Source organism: Myripristis murdjan, chromosome 2, assembly GCF_902150065.1.
Source record: "Myripristis murdjan chromosome 2, fMyrMur1.1, whole genome shotgun sequence".
Taxonomy (NCBI): Eukaryota; Metazoa; Chordata; class Actinopteri; order Holocentriformes; family Holocentridae; genus Myripristis; species Myripristis murdjan.
In genome coordinates, this window is record NC_043981.1 from 8244579 (window position 1) to 8257709 (window position 13131).

At 41.5% G+C, this 13131-nt stretch overlaps 1 protein-coding gene across 1 annotated transcript; it reads right to left on the minus strand.

The window, feature by feature from the left end:
- Positions 1-4157: 4157 nt before the first annotated feature.
- On the minus strand, positions 4158-12346 carry LOC115375432 (stomatin-like protein 2, mitochondrial). Its single transcript, XM_030074823.1, has 10 exons — positions 12189-12346; positions 11197-11349; positions 10912-11011; positions 10583-10641; positions 9851-9952; positions 9621-9755; positions 8939-9083; positions 7234-7313; positions 6998-7126; positions 4158-6061 (listed from the first exon to the last, which is right to left on the minus strand). Exons 1-10 carry the CDS (start codon positions 12228-12230, stop codon positions 5951-5953), a joined length of 1056 nt encoding a protein of 351 aa, XP_029930683.1. The 5' UTR covers positions 12231-12346; the 3' UTR covers positions 4158-5950.
- Positions 12347-13131: the final 785 nt, after the last annotated feature.

A 13131-nucleotide genomic window follows, 5' to 3' on the forward strand; every position in this document is an offset into this window, starting at 1 on the left:
GTCAGTGGGATGAGGTAGTCTCCCTTGTTTCCAGTACTAATCAACTTGTTTGCAGACATTTCTTGACTCAAGTGTCATTTTCTTGATTTTTTTTTTTTTCATGGGCTGATCTGCCAAAGTCTGTCTTGTTTCAACATATTTATTTTTGTTCCCAGCAAAAAAAAACCCAAAAAAACAAAAACTGAAACAAATGAAACTGCACTGGACACAAGTGGCATTATTTCATCACATTTAAAGAAAAACAAGACTTTTAACACTGAAGATGAGATTTTTTTTTTTTGTAGTGTATGTGTGAGAGGACGTGTATGTGTGTGTGTGTGTGTGTGTGTGTGTGTGCTCAGTAGCAGTGAATGGTGATGAATGTGTGACTTCACTAACCACAGTGAAGCTAAGTGCCTTTTTATGAGCTGTTAATACTTTTACTGTCTCTCTCTTTCTCTCTCTCTCTGTCTGCCTCTGCTTTATGTCTGCTGCTCCCCCCATTTCTCTTTCTCTACCGCTGTCTCTCTTTTTCTCCTGTTTAAAAACGTCCACCACAAGTAATATTTCCCTCTCAAGGCCAGTTGTGTGTGTGTGTTTGTGTGTGTAAGAGCAAAAGAGAAAGTCTTGACTAAAATCCTCCGACTGGCCTCACACCTGCGGCTCAAATCCAAACACGTAGTTTATTGTGAAACTGTGAAGTTAACCACAGCGTTGACGTCAAGCAGCTTTTCTGCTTTTCCACCCCATCACGCTCCATTTTATGTATCACCCTTATCTGTCGCTTTGCCCCCCTCCCCCCCTCGCTTGCTCTTTATCCATTCTTTTCCCTCTGATTCCACTGTTCAAGGTCTTAAAAAAGAAAAACTTTGCATACCTCCTTAACTATACTGCCCCGAGGCTATGTGCATGTGTGTCTGTGTGTCATTTTGGGAGAGGAGGAGGAGGGGGTTAAGAAGAGGTGAACAGCAGAAAGAGCGCACACACACAAGACTTTGTCTAAATTATGGTACCTTTTTTTTTTTTTCCTTCCAGTGAAAAGCAATTACCGACAACCATAAAATAAATTATGGGGAGACAGTAAGACAGACAGACAGACAGATGGAGAGAAGGGACAGGAGGGGAAGAAGAAAGGGAAAGAAAAAGTAGAAAGTGAGAAGATGGAGCCGGTGAGTTAGATGCAGACAATGTGAGAGAAAGAGGTGTGCCTGGGAAATGCTTGGATGAGAAAACATCCGATTTTTTAGCCAATCGCTGCCAGCCTGTGCAGGGATTAAAGACACACACACACACACACACACACACACACACCGTGGCAAGTGTCTGCTTGCAGTGCGCTTTATGTGTTGAAATCTGTGCAACCAAATTCCACATTCCAGTCATTGCTTTCTCCATTTCATCATGTGAACCGAACGCTCCCAGCATAGAATTAGAGATGACAGAAAGGGCATTTATTAGTATACAATACAGGCTTTATTCTAGCCATTATAATTCTATTGGCACCGACCAAGTAACCTACAAACCCGCAGGCCAAGTGATGAAGGAGTTTTGGGGTGCAAAAGGGAAGAAAAGGAACAACTAATTCACCTGCTGCAAGAAATGTAGCTCGGGAAATGTGTTTGCATTCCCTTTTGAGGGTTTTAAGAAAGAATCTGAACCTCCCTGATTAAACTCTGATGACCCTCATGCAAGCAATACTTTAAATGGTAACTTGAAGGCTTACAACAAACAAACCAAAGCAAAATCAAGGTCAAGTCTCTTAACGTCATGTGATGAAAGCAAGTGACCCCACCCCAGATTAAAACATCCTGACCAAAAATAGGTAACACAGTGGGGAATAAATTAACATTCCTGTGCCAGTGTGTGCCAGTCGCCTGGCTGATAATGCTGCAGAATGGGAAATCACCAGTGATAACATGGCAAGGTTAGACTTGTTCAATTATTTCCCTGATTTGGCAGCTTTAACAAATCAAAATGTCATAAATTATACAAGCTAAGATAAAAATAAACATGTCTGTAGATTAATGTTCCCGCCTAACAGAGAGCCCATAATGTGTTCATTTTACTGATTCTGCCAGTAGCTAATTAGACATATTTTTAACTACATCTACTGCAAGGCCTTCGCTGAAAAAGCCAGAGCCTTGGCCCGCTGCATCAGATATCATCCCTTCCCTTTAATTATTCAAGTGGTGGGTCATTCCTGGTCTGAGGTGCCTTTTGAACCTCCCCTGTGAAATGTAAAGTACACATAAAAACGCAGAAAGTGTGTGATGTCTTATTTAACAGAAATATTCCACTGAAGAAAGGCTCGATTCCACCATAAAAAAAAACATTTTCTCTGAGCTCAGGTGCTGATGGAGTCGATGAAAAGGAATTCAAAACTCAGTTCATGATACGGATACGCACCCTTAATACAAATGAAATATGAAATGTTTCATTCAACTACAGACATCTATAAATATATACACTTTAGGAGCCTGAAACTTGCTATTTGGGAAACTTCCACTTTGGACTATTTCCTTGTATGATGACACTTAATTGCAATAAAATACAACAAAAAAAAGTCATTTTGTTGAAGAACTTATTCAAGGCTATATTCCTCATGGCATACTGAGCTGGGCAGGAAAAAAAAATGTTAAAATGTGATTAAATGTGACTTTGTAGGCCAACAGCGCTTTTTATTGCAATGGATTTTCTTTCTTTATTATTTCTAGGTTTTTATTTCCTGATTGGCTAATCTCGGTGTTTTGTGCATACAGTGGTCGTAACTGGTTTGTGCTGCTGATGTGAATCTGAGAGGTTGTAGCGTTTATGACCAGAGAGTCAATCAGCTGGGAAACCATATAGCTGCATGCTTTGTTAAAATAAAACAGCCTAGTTACGATTACAGTGGAGGGAAACCTTACAGTTGCAATAATTAGAGCAAAGTCACCAATTGAATCTTGGGGAGAGACCAGACGGTTGCATTGTTTCTCATAAAATCATTTTTTGTAGAATCTCTGTACTTGTAAAAGATTAATGCACAAGGGTTCACACTCACATAAAAAGAAATCAATTCAGCCAATGTCACTGATTCCTCATGATAATTTTTTATTACTATTTCCAAAGCCACTGTGCTCTTTGTTGTTCCTGTGACATTTATCGCATTATGAGTGAAATGCTCTGAAATCGAGCTTTGTATTCAGCTCCAGTAATCCGAAATAAATTGTCAACACATGACTAAGTCCTGGCATCTGGTTATATCTGCAGTATTTATTAATATTAAGTCATGTAAGTGTATTGGTGGTCCCAGATCTGATATATTGCGCAGATTCCCGCTCCTAGCTTTCATCTTTGGAAATTTGTCCGCGTTGAAAACTGTGACAGGAGCATATTAGGAATGGAAACCAGTGAATGATTGCTCCTAATATGCCTGTTTGCCTGCATGGAGTAATTCTGACTGATATTATTGCATTCACCAGGATCAAAGCAGCCTTCAAATTCCACCCGCGATTCTGGCTCATCTGGTTTGGCCCAAGATGGCAAGAAAAATGGTGAATAATACCGCTCGGTTTTGAAACAGTAGATATAACTCAGACAGTGACAGGCTGAACAACCGAGAGGATCAAATGCACCGACTATATCTAAATTGTAAACCAGAATTTTGGCGTTTAAAGTATTGGGTGAGGCCATTATCTTCAAATACCTTTTCACAAAAGCTGGCTTGAGAAATAAAAATCCCCTCCTGGCCCCTGTTCATACAGGCAAGACCAAATATCTGCTGTGATTGCAGGAGACATGTCAGAGATGAGTGAGATCTAGTGAAGCACAATCCAACTCACCTGTGTCCTTGTTTGCCATCTCGACTCCTCTCTCTTTATTCTTGTGAGGTGAGATGTTCCCGTACACACCAACACTGTGACTCACGCTGTTTGGCCTCATTTCAATCTATACCATTTAAATGTGCCAATAGACTATATGATGATTTGTAATGGAGAAACCATACTGCTGCAATGTTTGTAACATAATCTTTTTTTTATTGCTCTCTGTGGCACCATGTACAGAGCAAACCAATGAATCAGCTCAACTCACACAAAACAGAAATCCTGTAAACATTTCTGTTGCAGACTTAGACGGAAAAAAAAAAAACAAAAAACAAAAACATCTGTATGTTTGACTCCTTGAAGTTGTCCTCCTTAACTGATGATGCCAGAATCCTGAATGAATGCTGGAGATGTTTCTTAGTTCTGTCGGGCTGCTCTTGTTTGCACCATTGCATTCATTATGGCTCAATTTGAACTTATTCTACCTTTGCTTTTATGGAGAAATTGGTGTCTGAAGTTGTTTGCAGAATTGTTGTCTTTCTAGATGGTAATTTAGGCCAAAACAGAATTTCCCTGGTTGGGATAAATAAAGTATATCTATCTATATCTATCAAAATAACCCATGTCTGTTCTTTGAGTCAGTTTCTATTCTGATGGGTGAAAGGGTCACATATGCATGTGAAGTTCACAGCTCCTTCTTTGTAATACCTGGAGTTCAATAAGACATGTTTTAAAGTTCTGCAGCTTCCTGGTGACCCCATGAAATCAACCTGCTTGTCACTTTTGGAGTCACCAAAATCCACTTAACAGATGAAACCAGTCTTTTACAACGAATATATTTTTCCTCGTCTGACAGTATGACCCATTTCTCCAACACAAACATCCCAAATACTTTATTAGTTCCCGTCTTCCTTAAAAGAAAAGTTGTCCCTATACAATCGCACTGTTTTCTTACACACATGCTTTGACATTAAGTTAAACCATATCCCAAATCCTGTCTCTGGTCAAGTCACTTCAGTTGTAAACGTGCACTTTGCGATTTAAACTGACCATTAGATGGTAAGGAGGTCAGCAAAAAATTTAGATGTAAACTCTTTGCAAAGCCACACAAAAGTCTGCGCTACAACAGTATGTAGGCCAGCCTCGGACAGACTATGCAAAGAGTTTGTTACATTTCTTATATTTCTTCTCCGAATGCAGCCTTTTCTGCTCAGTCCCACCACTTGCCTCGGTTGTTGCGCTCCCTTGCTTCATGGATTCCTTCATTGTGAATTTTCCACAATGGGAGGGGACAGCGCTTCTTTTGAACTGTCGGGCAGGCAGTGGGAGGAGCTTGACTCCAGCACGCTATTTTGGCAGCAAACATTGGAATGGAGAAAAGTGCTGAATATAGCAACATCTCTATTGATTTATATCATTATGTCTTACCGAGTCTCCACAAAGCACACATTAGTTTCAGGATTGTTTACAGATTGAAATCGCATTGTGAAGGTTTCAGTTAAACCATATCCCAAACTCTATCTGTGATAGTCAGTTTTAAAGGGGCTTAATGCCATATACAAAAATACATAATAAGCAGGAATAATTGCCTTTTGAAATTATATTCAATTACGACTTGATTCTGACCAGCCAGAACGTGAGTGATATTGGTTAAATCTGTAAAAGAGGCAGGCGTATGTGGACTGAAATATTAAGTCACATAATGAAGTAATTTTACTGACACTGAACATCCATTCAAATCAGGAGAGGCTATTGAGAAGCTCCAGATCCCATTCTGTTTTGTCTGTGTGTAGCTCTACCACCACATGACACCGTATTTGCAGAGCAGTTATAACTGACCACAGATGCAATTATTCACCGCACTGAATTCAGGAATTCAAGTACAACCTTTGACCAATCTAAACAGTGGCATGAATGGTGCATTTCCTCTCTGTAAGATGTGATTTTCCCAGCTCCACAAGGCTAAGCATCCCCTCTGTTTATTCAAATGTTATTTTCTGCTGTCCTTCGGTCTTAGCATCCCGTGCTCTGCAGTAGATAAAATGTGTCCTCTGCACCAGACAGTGACGCAGCTCACACAGCGCTGCCTTTATGCCCCGTGGTTCTGGAAAACGGCTTCCTCTGTCTTCTGTGTCAGTGACAGTTTAGAGGACTTATGGCATCCTCCGCTATTGGGCCGATGTTGACTGGGCTGCGGGCTCTTCGCTCTTTTCCTGCTCTGTCTCTGCCTTAATGCTCTTCACTGTCGGTTTGGCCAATGTGCCGTAAATAGTCATGGCCTGAGGGCGGGAGAACAGGATGGAAACTGTTACCATTATAGATCAGGTTGAAGATATGTATCAGTAGTTAACTGTATTGAAAGAAGTTCTTGTACAGACATAACGTTTCCGTTACAGCTTCCTTGTTTTAACATGGAAGTGAAACAATTTTTAGCACCAGTCATTTGAATAAATTGTGGTGATCAGCTGAAGCACATGTAGTAGTTCTTTAACAAGTGCCACATTTATTTCTTAGGTTATTTGAGTGCAGCCAGTCACACAGTAAATACCATTAAACCACTAGAACAAGCTTTAATTGTGAGCGTACTAATTTAGAAATGATGCCATAATACTGCATTCTAACTGAAACATGACAAAGAAAAGAGCACTTGTTTTAGAAGGAACATGAATATTATGACACTACAATATATGGGTGTTTATCAATGACAGGAAAAATCTGCGATTTTTGATACCTGATTCAATAGCATGCCACAAACTAAATTCCCATTCAGCATTTTATTTGAAAATGATTTAGAAACATTAAAAAGTAAACAGAAAATCTGGGTTTCAAGTCCTGAAACATATGCAGTTGGCTGTATTACAATAACAAGACAGAGTTGCAAGTGCAATATTGGCCTGTAGCATTCAAGTGAAAAACAAAGCAGCCCAATGAAATGCTAATTTCAAATTACCTGTTCTAATGGTACGCTTATGTGCTCTAATTTTGATTTACAGGCCTGGAGGCATGACTGCAACTCCAGCTCTGGCTACGTTACAATAATGAGTTACACAGTGAAGCATCAAGACGCCAATATGACTAATATATGACTAGCAGCAATTTCGTTTGTGACTTTCCTATACTCTGGAATTTGTTAACCGTTTCATTCCTAAAACATTCCTCAATGTAAGAGGTGACAGATGAGAGCGGAGAACAGAAATGCAGGGGTGCAGCCATACCTGTGTGACCATTCCGCTGATGTCGCCGGTCTGCGAGGGAAGGAGGACGGTGTTGGACTCTTTGGCAAGGTTGGAGAAAGCAGCGACGTACTGCTCGGCAACACTCAGCGAGGCTGCAGCATTTCCGTTCTGTCCAGGACACAATCAAAACCCCATATTGTGAATACGCTCAAGAACACAGAGCTTACAGTCATTTTGTGATGCTACAATAAAAGATGCGATAGAATGTGTTTAACCTGTTCAGCCAGAGCCTCTGACAGCAAACGAATGGCCTTGGCTTTGGCTTCTGCTTTGGCCAAGATGGCTTGAGCTTCACCTGCAGGGAACACAACAGGACCAGGATCACCAGGGTTTCCCAAATACTGAACATATTTATGTGCTTTGCCCTGACAAATGAACAGCCGCCCCAGCACAGTTTCATTTAAAGTCATTTTGGAGGCTATATTTCAAACTTTGACTCTGTTCAGTTTGTGTTGGCACCGACATGGAGCAACTGGAAGTAGGAAAGACTGTATGACCACCAGTATGTGCTGCATAGTAGACGAAATTAATCAGTCGCAGTAGTTATCTAACATACCTTCAGTGCAAGACAGCATTACATATCTGCTCAAAGAGTAACCCTACATTCAGAACACATAGGCTACTGGAGAAAAGAGAAGTGGCAATGCATGCAAATTCACTGGACGGAAGCAAAAGGAGTGTAACAGCACAACTTTGCTTTTGATGGCATGAAGTAAAGCCAAGCAGCTACTGAAACTCAGAGTTTCAGCTTGAAATGTGCCTGATGCAGTGAAGTGAAAGCCAGTCAAGCAGTAGTTTGTGTAAAGTGGTGTGATCGCATGCTGGCAAGTGAGATATTAACTGCCTTTTTTTCAAGACAAGGGATCAAATGTCAGCAGTAAATGATGCCCCTCACAGCTGCTTGCTTCCTGTCTGATAAGACACAAAAGTCAGAGTTGTGAAGAAAACCAATGTACAACTACAATCAACACCCACAGGATTGTTTTTTTAATGTCTGAGCAATGGGATCCTTGTGCAGACGTCTGCAGGCAGTTAATTAAATTAATCAAATGCTTTGTGGGTGAAGTATGGCCACAGTCTAAGAACTGTGCATCAGAAACACGCAGGTGGACAAGACCTATAATCATGTACAGATTATCTGGAAAATATGAATCATGCACACCATTAAGTCAATGGAAAATTCCAGTTAAATACAATCTTATCGTGACAAGACTAGGCAGGCCAGGTTTAGCCGGACCACTACTACAATGCGCATCACTGAAACAGAACTCCTTCTCCTCCGCAAATCCGCATTCCTAGTGTGTGTGTGTGCAGAAGAGTTCCCAGAAGAGTTACTGTCGACCATTTGTTCTGATCAGTTTTAGTAACAGCTCACTACAAGGCCTTTCTGCACTTCAGAAGAGAAGAGCCCAACAGCGCTGGTTTCCAAAGGCGTGTAGAGTACAGCACAGCTGAACTGGAGGCGTGCAGTTACTCAAACAACCAGCAGGTCAGCTGCACCGGACAGAGGACTACACGGCTCCTGGGAGCTCCGTCTTCTCCTTCTCCTTCGCCAGAGCAGCTGACCTGCTGGGGCTTCCTCGAGCAGTCCTCTTCAACCTTCTGCCAGACACACCTTTCATCTTCTTCTACCTCCCAGAGCTGGAGTTTTTCCAATTGGGATGCTTCAGTATTATTATCTGGATAGTGAACTGTAATATGGTCACACTGAACAAGCTATTTCCATAACTGAACAGATGCCCACACTGACTTAGCCCTGGTGGATCTCATCTAGTTATAGTTAGCCAAGTAAAGTTCAAGCCTTGGTCTAATTAGGTGGACATTGGCATGTTGTGTGTTTCAACAATGGGGGACAGTCAGTCAGGGAGTGACTCACAGGCATTTGTGATTCTTGGCCAGCCCTGCTTTGGTGGCACTTACCAGCTGCCTTGTTGATCTGCTCTGCTTTCTGGGCCTCGGAGGCCAGGATCTGCGCTTGCTTGCCACCTTCAGCAACATTAATGGCGGCTTCCCTTGTCCCCTCAGACTCCAGCACGGTGGCTCTCTTCCTACGCTCAGCCTCCACCTGCACAGTAAATAAAATCCAATTTATTTGTTTTCATTAGAGTTACTCATTTAATTGTAACTGATTCGCTTATAATTGCCCAGTTGGCACCCACTGCACTCCTGGCTGGCCTGGAAGGAGCCTCCGTCACTTTGTGATTCTTCCCAAGATTTCTTTCATTATTTCACACATTTTTCTTGTGTTTTTGTTTTTCTGGATCACTATGAGAGTTGAGGTCAGGAGGTTTGGTGTAAAGTGTGGTTTTGCAAAGCCCTTTGACACTGCAGCTGTGATTATGGGATCTAAATAAACTTGAATTTGAACTTCAATCATACTGACAACACTTTTCTAACATGATGTGCAACAACATCTATTTTGAGTTTTTTCAAAGTTGATTATTTTTTTGCTGGCATTTTTCTTTAATTGATAGTGACAGTGGAGAGAGACAGGAAAGGCAGGGCAAAGGGCTTGGTCTGGAATCGAACATTTGCCGCTGCTTTTCAAAGCGAGAAAACTGAGCAGACGGTCACAAACACCAAGTTGATGGCCGTATTTTACCTGCATCTGCATGGACTCTTTGACACGAGGTGGAACTTGTATATCTTTGATTTCATAGCGCAGGCAGCGGATTCCCCATTCGTCTGACGCCTGGTTGATGGAGTGGACAATGTTGGAGTTGAGAGACTCCCTTTCCTTGGAGAGCAGACAAGCACAGGACAGCAGGTTTAGAGCGCTTGTCATTACCTACTGCAAAGTGACACACATAATGGAGCACAGCGGTGTCTTACCCTGAATACTTTATCCAGTGTGAGTTTGCCCAGCTCTGAGCGCATTGTGGTCTGTGCCAGCTGGGTCACAGCGTATTCTGGATCCTCTACCCCATAACTGGCCTGCACAGACATAAACACAAGGCTTTTCAGTCTCCATCAAGAGTATTATATCTGCTTATTAGATGGATTTGTTCAATGTTCAACTCTGATCTGTCAATGAAGGTATACTGTGGTTTATTTTGCATGATTTTGTTTTCTTGTTAAATTCACTGGCGCCACCTTGTGTCAGAAATACACTAATCCTTGGTTACTGCAGAGAAACACATGGTTAACCTAGGTTTAAAACATGAATATATTTTCAATTTTACTTTTGATTTATCCAAAATGTGCAGCACAACTCATTGGTGGTCAGAGACTAAACAGTAATATTTTCAGAGTTTTGCTGCAGAGTAGCAGTAGATGCTAGCTACAAGGATTTCTTTGGCTGCAGTCCTGTTGAACTATTTTTAGCAGAACCTTGTAAATTACCAAAGCTTGTAATAATATAAATTTAAATCAGCATTTTGTTTCATGACTGATGCCATTTGCCATGAAATAAGCAGGATACAGTTCAGGAAGGTGGTCATTAATATACAAAAGCCCCAGCAAAGTCAAGTCCCAGTGGGAGGTAGATAACTGTCACCAGGGCCTGATGGGAGAATACAGATGTTACATTTAGCACTGGAAGCAGTTATCTTCTTACCAACATACCTTAAAAGGATCCAAAATCCTGAGATAAAGGACTCCATCAATCTGTAGCGTCACATTATCTGTAGAAAATACAACAAGATATGTAAATGTGTAAAATACATGATCATAAGTGACTAGACAGTTTGTTACTATAATCATCATGAATATCAAAGTTTATTACTATGTTACTTAAGTCTTCTTTTAAAGACTGAACTCATCTCTGCTTGCTAAATATTGACCAGTAAATCTCAATAAAGCCCCCAAGAAAATGAATACACAATATTTTGATATTTTGATATTATGACACCCTTAATTCCCTTGACACAGAGGCAGTAAACAGCCTTACTCACCAAGAGACACTGCTGACTGTTCAGGGATGTCAATCACAATCTCTTTAAGGCTCTGCACGTAGCGAATCCGGTCAAGAATGGGAATGAGGAAGTTCAATCCCTACAGTCAATGAAAAGTTGGAAAGATCTTAGATTCAGTAAAAAAAAAAAAAAAAAATGACAAATGTGTAAAATTGGATGTGAATGAGGGTGTTGCTCTTTATCTACAAGCAGATAAACAGATGAATACGTGGACAGAGCAGCCAGTTCCTCACCAAACATCTCAATAAGACTGAGAGGGCTTACCGGGTCCAAGATCCGGTGAAAGCGGCCCATCCTCTCGACCACCCAGGCCTCCTGCTGTGGCACAAACAGGACCACGGTGTTCATGGGTAAGCTGGAGGCCCATCGCCGCTGGGCTGGAGTTACCCACAGCCTGGGCACGGTCCCCTGGGAAGTCTTCACAAACAGAAAAGCAGACAATATGTCAGTCAGCACGTTACATTACTGAGGTTAGGGCATGGCTGGCATGGCGGACTGCGGGGTGTGTGTGTGTGTGTGTGTGTGTGTTTGTCCTGTGATGGGCTCTGAACCTGTCCACCTGTCTTAAGACTGTGATGTGTGTCGGGGGAGGTTTAAGGTGGAAATAAGGGTTTTGTGTTTCATAGTGAAATGTGTGTGACTGTCTGTTCCCCTGCCCACCTTCACCCAGTGCATGCTGGGAGAGTCTGCAGCCCTGATTATGAGTATACAGATAGAGAAAATAAATGAATAAGAGAGTATGAGTTACTAACAGAGGTGGAGAAATATACTGTGATAGGACACATGAACAAGAGGCACCTACAAATACTCATGAATGCCTACAACCATGCATTTATGAATAAGTAGTATTGTCACCACTATAACATAAATTAAAGTAGATCCGACAGATCATGAGGCAACTGTAGATACGTCTCGTCTTTTTTTTTTTTTTAATACGAAACCAAAACTTTGCATTGCAACCAGGAAGGACAGACCAGTTTGACAACAACAGCTAATGCTAACTACCTTGTCTGCCACTTGGAAAATAAAAGTCCTGAAAAAAAGTACAAGGTTGATCGTGTCAGGGACAGACACATGGTGAGCACAGTGATGCTCCCACACACACACACACACACATCTCCCCCCCTCACTTGACAACTGCTGCTAGCTCCCACAGCTAGCATTAAGCTAGCATTAAGTAACATGCACTGCATCATTACACAAGCTCGAAAAGACCATTTTAGCGCTAATAACGCGTGAGGCAAAAAACGCTTCACCTTCAAGAGCGCTCCGCCGGCCCGGTACAACGTTCGTAACATACTTTAGATATGAGGAAACGTTGAAAATGTGTCTAAGTGTGAAGGTTGAAGCTGGACTCAGAGCCAGTCCTTCCGCCGGGTCATGTCTTCTTCTGCCAGGCTCGAGCTTCTTCTGCTTTGCATTCACTGGCGGTTGGCAAACAACTGGCGGGCGCACTACCGCCACCTACCGACGGGCAAGGGGAACTAAGGAATAACATTATGAAAAGAGGAAAAAATAATGCATGCATATATTAGCAATAAATAAATAAAATGAGATGTTATACCTATAATATAAGAATTGTGGAATTATGTGTTATACGTTATATTGATCAACTCTGTAAAATTGAAATGCTCATGGATTTCCTACAATACAGGTATGATTCTGCCTCTTGTGATGTCTTGTGTCTTCTTTCTTTAGTAATATCACTAACCATCGAAAGTTAACATGCATTATCACGCACTACCGCTCTGGAGACTCACAAGCATCCCAAAAGAAAAAACACTATAATGTTCTCAGAATAATCTTTATGGGCACATGTGTAGTAGTCAGCAGTGATATGTTCTCCTGTGACCATTAAATTCCTAGCAGGTTCTTGCAGTATATTATATGTTGCTGAGAATTTTGCTGTAATATTTGTGGTTCAAGTTTTAATGTTTATATTCCAGCCTTGACTTTGTAATAATAGCCTCCTGTCTCATATTTTCTCACTTCCTCCTGTGTAAATCTTGCCTGTCAAAAAATGTGTATGATAATGATGTAGTGTTGCTGCAGGATGCCTCTCACCTGCTTACAGCCCCTCCCACGTGCAGCTTGCTCAGTCTTACATGAGCAGCCAAGCAGCAAGTGTGTGTATCATGTGTAACACCAGGCCCCCTTGTGGCTGTTTAGAGGTACTGTGTGCCAGCAGGCATCTCCAGC

Excerpts from the sequence above, each read along its gene's own strand:
- LOC115375432 (XM_030074823.1), bottom strand. The coding sequence starts at position 12,230 with ATGTTACGAACGTTGTACCGGGCCGGCGGAGCGCTCTTGAAG. Across the intron at positions 11,350-12,188 it reads CCGGCGGAGCGCTCTTGAAG|ACTTCCCAGGGGACCGTGCC; the intron begins GTGAAGCGTTTT and ends CTGTTTGTGAAG. Across the intron at positions 10,642-10,911 it reads ACAGTCAGCAGTGTCTCTTG|ATAATGTGACGCTACAGATT; the intron begins GTGAGTAAGGCT and ends TATTTTCTACAG.